The sequence below is a fragment of the Pelecanus crispus genome, chromosome 4, assembly GCF_030463565.1.
Source record: "Pelecanus crispus isolate bPelCri1 chromosome 4, bPelCri1.pri, whole genome shotgun sequence".
In the NCBI taxonomy this organism is placed as follows: domain Eukaryota; kingdom Metazoa; phylum Chordata; class Aves; order Pelecaniformes; family Pelecanidae; genus Pelecanus; species Pelecanus crispus.
The window spans coordinates 30,868,921-30,882,163 of record NC_134646.1 but is presented as its reverse complement, the minus strand read 5'-3'; the positions used below and the strand labels follow the sequence as shown (position 1 = coordinate 30,882,163).

At 47.9% G+C, this 13,243-nt stretch overlaps 1 protein-coding gene across 1 annotated transcript in view; it reads right to left on the bottom strand.

Annotated features, from left to right (window-relative positions):
• PPP3CA (protein phosphatase 3 catalytic subunit alpha) overlaps nucleotides 1-9,684 on the bottom strand; it is a 206,712-nt gene extending 197,028 nt beyond the window's left edge. Inside the window, exon 1 of the mRNA XM_075709822.1 lies at nucleotides 9,627-9,684. Coding sequence (XP_075565937.1) covers nucleotides 9,627-9,684 — 58 coding nt within the window. The remainder of the gene's footprint in view (nucleotides 1-9,626) is intronic.
• Nucleotides 9,685-13,243: the final 3,559 nt, after the last annotated feature.

The window sequence follows — 13,243 nt, the reverse complement described above, 5'->3', positions numbered from 1 at the left end:
TCGCGGCAACACTGTGCAGGCTTGGTATTTTGTATAATTAGCAAGTAGCAGAGCCAACATTATAGCAGAATTTGCTCCACAGCAGGTTAGTTATACTTTTTTGCTCCACTCCATCAGTTTTACACTGTGCAATAGTCAGGACGACTCAGCAAAGGTATTTTGGCGAACATGAATCTGATGCAGTAAAATGCCTAAGCTGCATGCATCTAAAAGATGGGATGGAGAAAAAGAATATGGTGTAGAATACTGGCGCTGTTACACCGATACCTGTCTCCATCAGTACGTGTTTCATCCCATCACAGCACTTTTCAATTTTGAAAGCCCTGTAATGCATCAGACTTCAATTATTTTATTTAAGCCATATATGCCTAGCTGAAAGACAAAAATAGCTATTACTATTGGAAGATTTAACGCAACCATATTTTAGCATAGCTTTGCCTTTCTTTACCACAAAGATTTTGTACAATCTCTGTGAAGACGAGGTTCTATGCCTTTCATGCTTAGAGTTTAACAGTGGGGGGTTTAAAGTTCACTCATCTGTCATGAACTTCAGGTTTTTTTTCAAGCAAGTATTACCAGCTTCACCAAATCTTCCCTTCTGTTGCTAATTAACTTGTGTCTGGTTGCAAAGACACCGAAGCATGAGTGCTTAGACCACCTCTCTTCGCAAGTTAACCAAAAATCTCCACCATCTATGCTAGCCCTCAGAGCTTTTTGCAAACTACATGAGTTAAAACTAACAGTCACGCTGTGAGTTTTCAACGTTACTGCTAAGCAACCTGCAAGCAGCAGCTGAACTGCAAAATAGAGACATCCTTCTGTGACAAGTGGAGAAGAGCTTGAGAAGCACACTGATAGCGGAGCTATTCACTGAAAAGAAAGCTATGGAGTCAGCAGCTGGCCGCAGAATTAAAACAGAAGTCTGAGAAAGAGGTAGAATATACTTCCCCTATTCTCACATGCTTCCCCAGGCATCTACAGATATAAATGCGCCAAAGGAAAGACTCAGTGTTCGGTGAACCTCTTGCATTAGGTACATGCACCCAAATCACAGCTACCAGGCAGAACTTAGGCTGCTTGACATACTTAGCAATAAGTATGAGAGCAATAAGGAGAGAAAAGTTTGCAGAAATGCAGGAAAGGAATGGACAGGAAAAGAAAGGGCATATTGAAACACAAGAGAGCCAAAGTGTTTAAAAAAACAAACAAACAAACCACACACAACTCACTGAAAACAAAAGGAAGCTGCCACAAAAGTTCAGTACAGCACAGCTTTATTTCTAAGTAGAAAGAGATTTAAGTGGTAGATAATCCTCAAACCAAATGTTTTCAAAACCTTCATGAAATACACCCTAAAAGGAAAGATTGCCATCTATGCCTTAAGCACATGCAACCCCCAGACACCCAGGAATTAACTTCTAACTAAAACCACCGTTTTTGACCTCTCATGCCTTTCCGCTCTGCTCCTTCTCTTCTCCAGCTCCAAACATAAATGGCATTAGTTGGAAATTAGATGGGAGATTGTGTTGGCATCATAATTCAATCTTAAATAAGACAGTTATGTTCTCCTCATACAGCAGTGTTGCCATATCAACGTTAACATGCCTAACCTCGCTTATAAAAATAGATATCATAGTCAGTTTAAAATGCACGTAAGTGACTGTCAAGGAGGTACTACTCCGGAGGTGTTATTTCAACAGTAGCAGCTTTCTGGTGCAGGAGCAAGTAGGGTAGGAATAAGTAGTTCAGATTTTTATCTTTAAAAGTAAAATTTACCATCATAGCACTTATTGTTTCCCTGTTTCTCCACGTATGACCTTCCATTTCTTCCTCCATTCAATAATTAAAGAAAAACAACAAGAACATACCTGGGGTACAACCTCCGGCAATAATGGCAACCTGAATCTACAGTCTGAGTGGCAGATCGCTCAATGAGCCACGCACTTATGAGAACCAGGCTGCACACACGCTGTAATATTTTTCAGAACTGGGATGATTCTTTCCACCATTATTGATTGAGTAGCCATAAAATGATTTTTTATGGGGGAAAGTCAAAGTAAATGACTGATTATCAGAGCAGGAAATTATTTAAGTGTTCAACTGAAGAAACATTATGCAGTTGTAACTTGCATTTGACTTGTGAAACCACATACAAAAGAATACAAGAAGGCACCTTTTCATGAAGATGATTTGAAGTGGCTTTTACTTCAGAAACTTGTGGCTTCTTTTATGGCACGCTTGAGAAAAGTGTTAAGCAGTATCTTTGTATCTTAAAATACTCTTAAGGAAGTACTTTTCTCCACATTCTCTAAAGCTATAAAGAGGGAACTACCCCTACAACGTGCTGCTTCGTCATTACTGGGAAGCCTTGGACTAATTAATATCCATATTTAGATGGAGTACCAAATTTAAAACATAGTCCTGCTTTTGTACTTTAAGTAGGAGCCACTCAGTAAAATAGAAGAAACTAAAAAAAAAAAAAAAAAAAGAGTTTGAAGTATCCAAGCTACAGGTACTTATATATTGACATTACCCAAAATGACTTTTGACAGAAAATCCCTTTAGAAATACCAGAAGGGAAGGAATGTGAGAGGGCTGGAAGTTGTGGAACTACAAAAAAAAAAAAAAAAAAAAAAAAAAGAGAAAAATATCGAGTTATGTAATCAAAGGTAAATATATTTTGCATTTGATCTTCCTGTCACAACCTGCACAGAAAAGCAAGCGTAACCATGCAACATCTATCATCTCTGAGTGGGATGCATGCAATGGAAGTAGATACCATTCCATTTGGGAATGGATAACAGAGGGGAAACAACTGTTCTCTACAACATCCCCCTATGGAAAATGACCTCAGCTGGCTCATATTTTCCAATTAAGTTAAATGCTGATAACATCCAGCATGAACTCCTCTTTCCAGTTTCTTACTACCGCCAGCAGTATCAAAAGCACCAGCTCTCTTGTCAGGTTCAGCCAAAAAGAGCAGGTAACGGAAGACAGCTTTAGCCAGTGTGGAATTCAGAAGCATAAAAAAGTTTTTTAACACACAAATAAGGCAATTTTGTCCCTCACCTTATATCAGTGCTGAGACTCAGCACGCTCAGCAAGCCACTTTCATAACACAGAGCATGAGAAAAGCCTCCCACCTATGCAATGCAGTAATAACTACATCAGAAAGGCACCCTTCAGTGTGAGCACGATTTTTTTACCTATGCCTATACAGCAAAAGACTCGTTTCGCTGAAGGCCTTATTTACAAAATGATCTTAACGACTAAGAGGCTCAGCAAGTTCACAAATCAAAATAAATCACCAGCTTTATTACACAAGCATAACTGTCAAGCACCGTACTTTGGTTTTGTTTCAGTTTCTCATTACTACGTTCACAATCCTTTACAAGTGGTATACACCCGTCACACATATATACAGGTTTTATGCAGTGTGAGAAACACAAAGACTGCAACACCCAAGCAGCATCCAGCTGACAGAATCCACTGGTCTTACAAGTATTAACTTAGTTTTGACGACCATGAGGTAAGAACAAAGCGGTTACATATAAGAAAACAACAAGCCAACCTCATTTTCTTTCCTCAGTATCCATAAAGCCTCTGCAAGCATATTCAGTTGTTTTCTGCTCTCAGCTGCATCTCATACGGCTTGCTTCATGAAGCTACCAGGGGATTACAGTTACCAAAGCTGAGGTGGAGGAACACCCATCCCTTCAAATGAAGGTGAAAGTGGATGCAGGAGAGCAGATAATCCCCAGCTGTACCAGTGCCACCTTTCTGACATAGCTGAAGGTGGATTCTAGTTAATAACTCCCCTTAAACCCAGATGCAGGCTTCCCCAGAGCAAGCAAGTACATTCCTAAGTACTACAAGGATAAATTAATTAAAAAGAAAAACAGAGTCAGCTTTCCTATGCCAACAGGAACAGCTACAAAGCAACTCCTTCCTTTCCTTCACGAGTATCAGGCAGAATAACCCCTCAGAAGAGGGGCACATAACCATTTAATTTACTGTCATTAGACAGCTATAACTATCCAAGTAAAACTAGTCCTTGTCATGCATTTCCTAACACTCAGATTTACACCAAAATATATACCAAATTCATCAACGCTACTGACATTCAGGTCATCACACAATTACTCGAAAACCACAGAAGGGCAGCCCAGCACTTGCAGTATACATCTATGCTGGAAAAATTGCATTTGATTCACAGAGAGACAGGCTTCTGCAATACACCAATGCCGGATTCCAGCCTGGAGCACAAGCCTTTGGCAAGTACATACAAGTCCCCCTGGACTAATGGAAACTCTAAACTCCATTGCTAATTCCCATTATTGAAAGGTAAAATTGCTGTCACGAATCTGAAATTAATGCTGATGGCTAACATACTGATCATGAGCTCGCATTCATATTATATTACCAACAACCAACAGCCTGAACATTATAGGACCACTAACAATGACACGGTTTGAAACTCCGAGACAGCAGAGACCAGTGCCTAGTTTTTTTGGGTGTTGCCAATTGTTGATATAACTCTGTACACCTCCACACGCAACGCACAAGAAGAAAGGAGATTGCCAACACCAAGGTTCACGAGCCGTGGCAGCAGCCCATCTAAACAGCTGACATAAAAGGATTTCATTAAAACTCCACTTCCCTTCAAAGACAAACAAAAAAAAAAAAGCCGAAAAAACCCCACAAACAAACCACTCAAAACCACATAACCATCTGACCTGCCCAGAAGAATCAAAACAATCATTGTACCTAGCTAACAGCAATATTTCCAAGAAATACTGCCTTTGCTCCTTTGTATGACTACTCCAGTTCACTCTTGAAGTTTTTATTTAGGATTACTCCGCTTTAGAGCAGTATTTCTAGAAGGCAGTAATGCAACACTGAATATTTTGAGGAGGTCAAGTAACACGATACACAGCTCTTGCCTCCAGGTCAGTGGGGTTCAAATCTTGCTAATGTCAGTAGTGTCCAAAAGCTGTTGACATCAAACAGCTGTTATGTGACCCATGAGGAATGAGCTAGTATCCTCAGTCCAGTTTTTCCTGGACAGGTATTCCTACCTTCAGAAGAACAACCAAGCCCACATTCTGGCTGGCAAGTCTCAGGAGTTAAAAGCAGTGTGGATAAGGAGTAGCCTTCTCAGTCCTGAAGGAGAACAAGAACTTAGAGACGCTTCTGTCCAGGTGAAGGCTGCATCATACCTCTAACAAGAAAGCAAGGAGTTTCAATTTGTAAATACATCAAGTCAGGGTTTGCTGCAACAGTATAGTGTCCTGAGCCTTGATCCTGCAAACCTCTGAATGTACAGGTTCTCTTATTTGCAGTCACCAGACCATTCAAAGCATTCCTCCTCTACAGGATCACAAAATCCAGAAGGTAAAGGTGTATTGTCTAATTTGCATCATAATATACATACCATCTTAAGGAGAGCACAAGAGTAAATCAAAAAAGTACTTCTCAAACTGTAACTGCATCCTCCGGATTCACACACAGGATCTTCTCTTTAACTCAACAGAACACAATTTTGTCAACTTTTCGGAAGCAAATTAACTCTTGGTAAACAACATTACACACAGACTTGAATTTCTTCTTTATGCTGTTCATTGCACGACTGTGTCAGAACCAAAAATTTCACTCCAACTGTCAAACGTAATTGTGCACAAGCTGCATAACAGAGGTGGGAGAAGACCAGGACCTCATAAGCATTAGGGGCTCCTGAGCCTTTTTCCCCCTTCTCCCAAAAGCACATTTTATTTTTGATTCAAATGAGTTTAAGCATAGTTCAGACAATTCAATAAGCAAAGCAAAATGAGTGCAAGATGAAGTCCTCACCTATGGAAATACCCCACTTTTCAGTATATTTGAGGATTTGAAGGACGAGAAGACAAAAAAAAAAAGCCCACAGCAACCCCCCAAAGAGGCAGCTCTCAGCCACAAAGCCGCAAGCAATCCACATGAAGCTGCTGGAATCGTAACCTCCCAAAAGCCACCCCGCCGTTACCTAACGGTGGTGAGCCAGGATTTTCACCAGCCAGCCCAGAATTGTTGTTAGAAGGAGACATCTCTTGTCATGCACCAGCAAATCAAATTGGGTTAGAAAAAAAAAATACCAACCAAACACAATAAAAACAAGCAAAAAACCCCCACACATGCAAACAGAAGAGAGAGTTTAATCCAGAGCCTGCATCCATATGCTAAAAACATCTCCTTTCCAATTAAGGTTTTGCATGGTATTCTAACTTAAAAAAATAAAAAGTTGTTTTCACAGGTTATATCTCACCAACATCAGAACATCTGTTTTTCCTCTCTCAAATACCAAGGCTCTCCAACTACTTGCATAGGTGTTTACAAGGTGTCTTTTCATTTTTTTAATTATTCCTTATTCATTTAACATTGCAAGCCTATTTCATCTCAAGAAGGAACAAATCATGTCCTATAGGAAAGAAACAAAGTAATCTTTTCCTATCTCTATTATTATTACCACCAATTGTTTTCTTACCCGATTTCCTTACAGTCTATACAAAGGCAGTGTGAAGTGCCTATGATACAGCAAAGAATAATCCTATTAAGAATCAGTTTACTGTGTACTACTCTCTTCAGATGCTATTTTAAGACCTTAAAAGGATTTCAATATTTAATACAGGACTCAACCAGTTAAATAAATCTTCATGTCTCCAGTAAAACATTGACATTATGAGACAACAGTTACCAGGTGAGATGGACACCTAAGCAGCATGTACGTTTTGTTCTTTTTGTTCAATACTTTAACTCAGTTTAACAAAGTTCATTTCCATTTTAACTGCATTATAACAATAACTAACTGTACATACTGCTAAGTTTTCTTAGAAACGGTGCTTTCAGATGTTTGAGACTTTACATGTGTGAAAAATGCAAAGAGCAATTACTGACAAAACACAGTAAGATGCCCTCAAACCACTGAGGGTTTTGTAAATATAGAAATAATTCCTACTCATGATTAACATCAACCTAAGCCAGTGGAAGTTCTGCCACAGCAAAGATCAGGACATTTGGTCGTGTGTTAGGACCAAGGCAGATTTAAAAAAGAAAAAAAAAAAAAAGTTACACACCCCATAATGACGAAGAAGTCTTCCCAATAGGATGGTCATTTGTTGTTTCTACAGAAGATAAGCATCAGGTAAACATAGCTGTTTCAGGCTTCTGAAGCCTACTCTTAGTGTGATATAACAGACTGACTACTTAAACAACCAGTAAATATTCCAGATATTAGAAGGTAAAGGTGAATTCCCAAGTCACTTTTTAAAAATTCTTATCGTGCTTGTAACTACGTTTCTTACAACATCTGAAGATCTACAATTCCATTTGGATGGAAAAAAAATTAAGTAAGAGGGGGAAAAATGCATAAGAAGGTTTGAGTGGTGGGCCCGTGCAAACCTCATGAAGTTCAACAAGGCCAAGTGCAAGGTCCTGCACATGGGTTGGGGCCATCCCAAGCAGAAACACAGGCTGGGCAGAGAATGGATTGAGAGCAGCCCTGAGAAGGACTTGGGGGGCATTGGTTGATGAGAAGCTCAACATGACCCAGCAATGTGCGCTTGCAGCCCCGAAAGCCAACTGTGTCCTGGGCTACATCAAAAGAAGCGTGGCCAGCAGGTCGGGAGAGGTGATTCTGCCCCTCTACTCCGCTCTCGTGAGACCCCAGCTGGAGTACTGCGTCCAGCTCTGGGGCCCTCAGCACAAGAAGGACATGGACCTGTTGGAGCGGGTCCAGAGGAGGGCCACAAAAATGATCCGAGGGCTGGAGCACCTCTCCTACGAGGCCAGGCTAAGAGAGTTGGGGTTGTTCAGCCTGGAGAAGAGAAGGCTGCGGGGAGACCTTATTGCGGCCTTCCAGTACCTGAAGGGGGCCTGCAGGACAGCTGGAGAGGGACTTTTTACACGGGCATGTAGTGACAGGACAAGGGTAATGGCTTTAAACTGAAAGAGGGCAGATTTAGATCAGATATAAGGAAGAAATTCTTCACCATGAGGATGGTGAGGCACTGGACCAGGTTGCCCAGAGAAGTTGTGGCTGCCCCATCCCTGGAAGTGTTCAAGGCCAGGTTGGGGCTTTGAGCGACCTGGTCTAGTGGAAGGTGTCCCTGCCCACGGCAGGGGGGGTGGAACCAGATGATCTATAGGGTCCCTTCCAACCCAAACCATTCCATGATTCTGTGAAGATAAGTGTAAATACAAATACAAAAATATAAATGTCTTTCCAAATAACGTTTACATTAAGCGTTTAGTTTTGGTGTACGCTTATGTAAATACAAAAGTGTATATATTCCAAGGCCATTTCTATTTCCAGCCTTCTGGGTTCTGGAAGGACGCATACTGCACCCAGGGTTTGCGCTTTCCACCATAACACTCCGTATTGGTACACGGGTTATAATCTAAGGGGATGAAATATACTGTATCCAAGCGCATCCAGCTACGTGGCCAGCGTAGGGGGGACGGACCCAAACAAGAAACCAAACCACTAAATACACACACACTTCACATGTACGGAGAAACGCACATGTGCAATTTAAATCAGGCACTGCCCCGGTAAATCAGACCTTGGTTTGTACTGCGGGGCACAATGTGTTGTTAATCCAAACTCTAATTTGTTTATACGGCCGAGGCTCGCAGCGCACGCATACCTTCGAAACCGAGGGGAAAAAAAAAAAAAAAAAAAAATCATAAAAATCATGGAGCCGGTACGTGTTCGTGCCCGAGCACCCCCACGCACATCTGCACGCACACGCGGGTGCACGGCCACGGAACGCCCGCTGGGGAACTTCACATCCACGCAGGCCGGGCCGTCAGTAAGAGACGGCGGAGGAGGAGGAGGAGGAAGCAGCCTTCGCCGCCTCCCACAGCGCCCGCGGCCCGCCGCCCCCCCTGCGCCCACGGCCATGTCGTGTGTGTCCCCCCCCCCCGGCATCCCCGCCGCGGGTGCCGCGGGGGCGGCCCTGCAGGGAGCGGGGGGGGCGGGGGGGAGGCGGGCAGCGCAGCCGCTCCCCTGGCAGCGGGGTTTGGCTGGGGGGAGCGGAGCCCCGGCTGTCGGCGCGGGGAGGTTTCCAGGCATCCCTGCTGCATGCGGGGAGCCGGACGGCAGCGACAAGCGGCGGCGCAGCCTTGCGGGGGGGGGCTCCGGGGAGTGCAGTCCGGAGGAGGAGGAGGAGGAAGAGGGGGGGATGCCCGGAGGAGCAGGCGGGCCGGGGGAGGGAGCCCAGCCCTGCCCCCCTCTCCCCCAGGCACCGGGGCGGGCGAGGAAGCTGGGGCTCCCCCTCTCTCTCACGCCAGCCCTGTGCAGCGCCTTCAAGGCGGAGAGGGAGAGGCGGCGGGGGGGAGGAAGGGGGAGAAATGCTGCAATGGAGCGCCGGGCGGGCAGGCGAGGGAAGCCGCAAACCCTCCACCGGGGCCCGGCGCAAGCCCCCGGGCCGAGCCCACCGCTTCCAGCGGCCGTGCCGCCGGCAGCCCCGCGGTACCTGCCCGGGGGGGGGGGGGGGGGGGCTGGAGCGGGGGGGGGAGCGAGCGGACGCGACCCCAGCCGGGGGCACGGCGGGACGACCCGGCCGAAAGGGCGGCGGGGGCGCGGCACCCACCTTTCACCACCCTGTCCGTCGTCGATAACTTGGGATCAGCGGCCTTATGCTCCGACATGTCCGGCGGCCGGGGAGGCGGCGGGGCTCTCCCCCTCGGGCAGGGCAGGCGCGGGCTGAGGCGGCGGCCGCCGCTGCGCTCAGAGCTCCGGCTCCTCCGCTGCGGCCGAAGTTGCCGCGTCCCGCCGCCGCTCGCTGGCTCGGCTGGGCTCTGCCGCGCGGTGCCTTCCTCCTTCGTCTTCCTCCACCCCCGTCCTCCTCCTCCTCCTCCTCCTCTTCCTCCTCCAGTTAATTATTGCTTGCTTTCAATCACGCCTCCGGGTTGTTTAGGACGGCTCGCTCTTCCCCCCCCCCGCCAAAGACCCCGGCGACAACACCCGCGGCGGGCGGCTGTCAGGCAGCGCCGGCAGGAAAAGCCGCGAGTGGACGCGGGCAGCAGGAACAGCCAGGTTGCACACGCAGCGGCCAGCCCTGCGCTTCCTTCCTCCGCGGCGCGCCGCCGGCTGCTCCGGCTCCTCCCGCCGCCGCCACCGGCCGCCGCCGCCGCACCGGATCGGGATCCGTGTCTCTCTCTCTCTCTGCGCCCCCCGCCCCCGCGGGGTCTCTCCCCTCACTCGCACCGATACCGGCCGCGGCCCCGCGGCGCTGCACACGCTCCGCCGCGCAGCCCCCCCCCGCCCCGCCGCGCCGCGCCGCCCGGCCCCGCCCTCCCGGCTCCCGCTCCCCCGCGCCGCCATTGGCTGCCGCCGAGCTGCCAATCACTGTCAGGTAGCCCCGCGCCGCGCCGCCCAGGTGCACCGCCGGCGCCCACCCGCGCCGTGGGGACCGCTGGGCTCGCGCCGCGCAGCGCCCCGCCGCGGTTCCCCGCGGGGCCGCGGCTCGGCAGGCGCGGGGGTAGCGCGGCGCCGGAGGCGGAGCGGGGGAGCCCGCCCGTGGCCGCGGGGGCGGCCGCCACTTGTCACCCGGGGCGGCTGCGGCGGCCGCACGACGGGGAGCCGCGCCCGGTGGCCGCGCCTGCGCCGGGGCGGGGAGCGCGGGCAGCCGCTGGGCCCCGGCGGCTCCGGGGGCCTGCCCTGAGGGGGGGCCTGCCCTGAGCGGGGGTGCCTGCCCCGAGGGGGGGCCTGCCCAGAGGGGGGGGCCTGCCCCGAGGGGGTGCCTGCCCTGAGGGGGTGCCTGCCCTGAGGCGGGGCCTGCCCTGAGGGGGTGCCTGCCCCGAGGGGGGGTGCCTGCCCTGAGGGGGGTGCCTGCCCCAAAGGGGTGCCTGCCCCGAGGGGGGGCCTGCCCCCAGGGGGGGCGTCCCCGGCGCGGCCACACGCAGGCACAGGCCCCCACGCAGGCACAGCCACCCACGCAGGCACAGCCGGGGCTGGTCTGCATGAAAAGGAAGCTCCTTTAAACATCCTTCGGCCTGGGGGTTTGCTAATACATCCGCCGGGCAATAGGCTCTCCGTTAAGGACAGAAGCGAAAAAAAATATCCATCTCCCCTAACTGTGCATCTTGCCCGGCGCGCCTGGCGCAGGTCGACTTGCCGAAAGGGCTGGCGCGGGTTGCGGCGCTCGGCCTTGCTGCTGGGGCCTGTCCAGCCCCACCGTCTCCTCAAACTGTCCAGCAAGGACAAACACAGTGGTCAAAGGTGGGGTGTGAAGTGTTCGTCGTCCCTGGTTGGAAGACGACAACTCTTACTTCACATCTCTTTGGGGACTGGAAAGTAATTTACATCTGTGACCATGTCCCCCATGGTTCCAGACAACATAAATATTGTTTAGGGCTTGTTTATACATGTAGTTGTTCAGGAGGAGCTATTCCTGACTAATTTCATGACTAATTTCCAGAATAAGGCTGAGCTGTTCCGGTTTGGTTTAACACTGTGAGTTTTAATTAAAGAGGAAAATAGGGCACACCTATTCTGGAAGAGGGATGTTTACAGCGTTGTTGTTGAATAACTTCTGTGTAGGTGAGCCAAGAATCAACAGACACCTAAGCCGGCTTCCCATTTCCCTCCAGGGTGATGTACAAGTTGCTTGCTTAGCAGATACTACTGCTTTAGAAAGCCACAAAGAAAATAAGATGGCACTTATGACACATATTCTCTGCTTTGATTTGCCTGACATTTTTAGGGGACATTTTGTTGGCTGTCCTTGTGGTATTTTCACTGAACATGGGAAGACATTGTATGCGGCTGACATTCAGTACAACAGCATGAGTTCTCTGCTTGTTCCGACAACCGTGGTGAGCTCCATGTGGTGTGACCACCCTTTTGTCCCATGAGCACAAACTAGCTGGGTAAGAAAGTTCCCATCTGAGCTTCCTATTGCGACGGTAACACAAGAATATGAAACGGAGCTAGTGCTCAAGCGAGGGTATTTTATATATGCCCAAACAAATCCTGAAGCCCATGACAATTATGCAGAAGGCTCCCCATATGTTAGGCATATTTCACGAAGCACCGAGTGCACAGAAGAATCTGGACAGAAAAAACCCTACATCTTCATCCCCACTGCCGGGAAGTGCTGCTTAGCGGCACTCAGTGCCTGGACACGGGAAGAGAAGCAGCATGTTAGGAATGCAGTATGGCCAGTAAATTCAGGTATTGCCTACACCTTGTGGGCCACAACTTCGTGAGACGCGGAGGACCAGTTTGGATCCGTTCTTCTGTGACTGCAGGCTGTTTGCATGAGTCATCTGGATTCTTCTTGATAGGCTGCAATAACAGAGACTTTGGGTCTCTCCAGCTTACGCTTGCTCCCCCATTAGTCACAGGACAAGACTTCAGCTCTGATTTTTTAACAAGAAAGTATGATTATTGTTGCTGCTATATAAGGACTTTCAGTGCCACAACTCCAGCATGTTTGTATTAATTCTGAAAGCTGGCTGGGACTTTTTTTAAAACAGTTTTCCTTTGCTTCTAAGTTTTCACTTATAGTATGCCATCCAGGCTAGGTAAAGTTCTTGCATTTTATCTCATGGAGGGTCTTGATTATGCACCTGTTGAATGCATTTTGTCTTCCTTTCCAAGGTAGAATCCCCATTTCAGGTAATTTCTTCTTTAGGAGTTTTCAGATAAGCTTTCATAAGACAAAGGTGAGTACCACTGCCAAATACCATGTATCATGCCACTTCTGCAAGGTGTGATACGGCCAAGATTCAGATCAGAGGTATAAGACCTCATGACCACTCTGTCATGGTGTGGTGCAATCTTAACCCCATGACTTGTTTCAGGAGCATTTGCAAAATCCTCATCCTTGCTATAAGGGAAAAGAGAGAAATCACCAAACAGCTTCTCTGTTCTCTTGTAATGGTAACAGACTAGAAATATTCTGTATTTCAGCTCTATGTTAGTAGTAAAGGTTGTATAACTATTCCTCATTACTTAAATCTGTCTTTTTCCCCCATCTACACAGGTGGTCCTTCAGCTTTTTCTCACAAAGACCTCCTTTAGTGCAGAGGGATTTCTTTTTCATGGGATCTGAGGCCTGTTAGATTCCTTTTTCTCATTTAACAGTAGGAGGAGAATGTGAAGATCACGTCTTTGAATGGAAAGAACACAGTCTGTGGATTCTGGGAAAATTCTAACACACTTGACCTCTTGCATCACCAATCCCTAGTAGCATCGTTACTC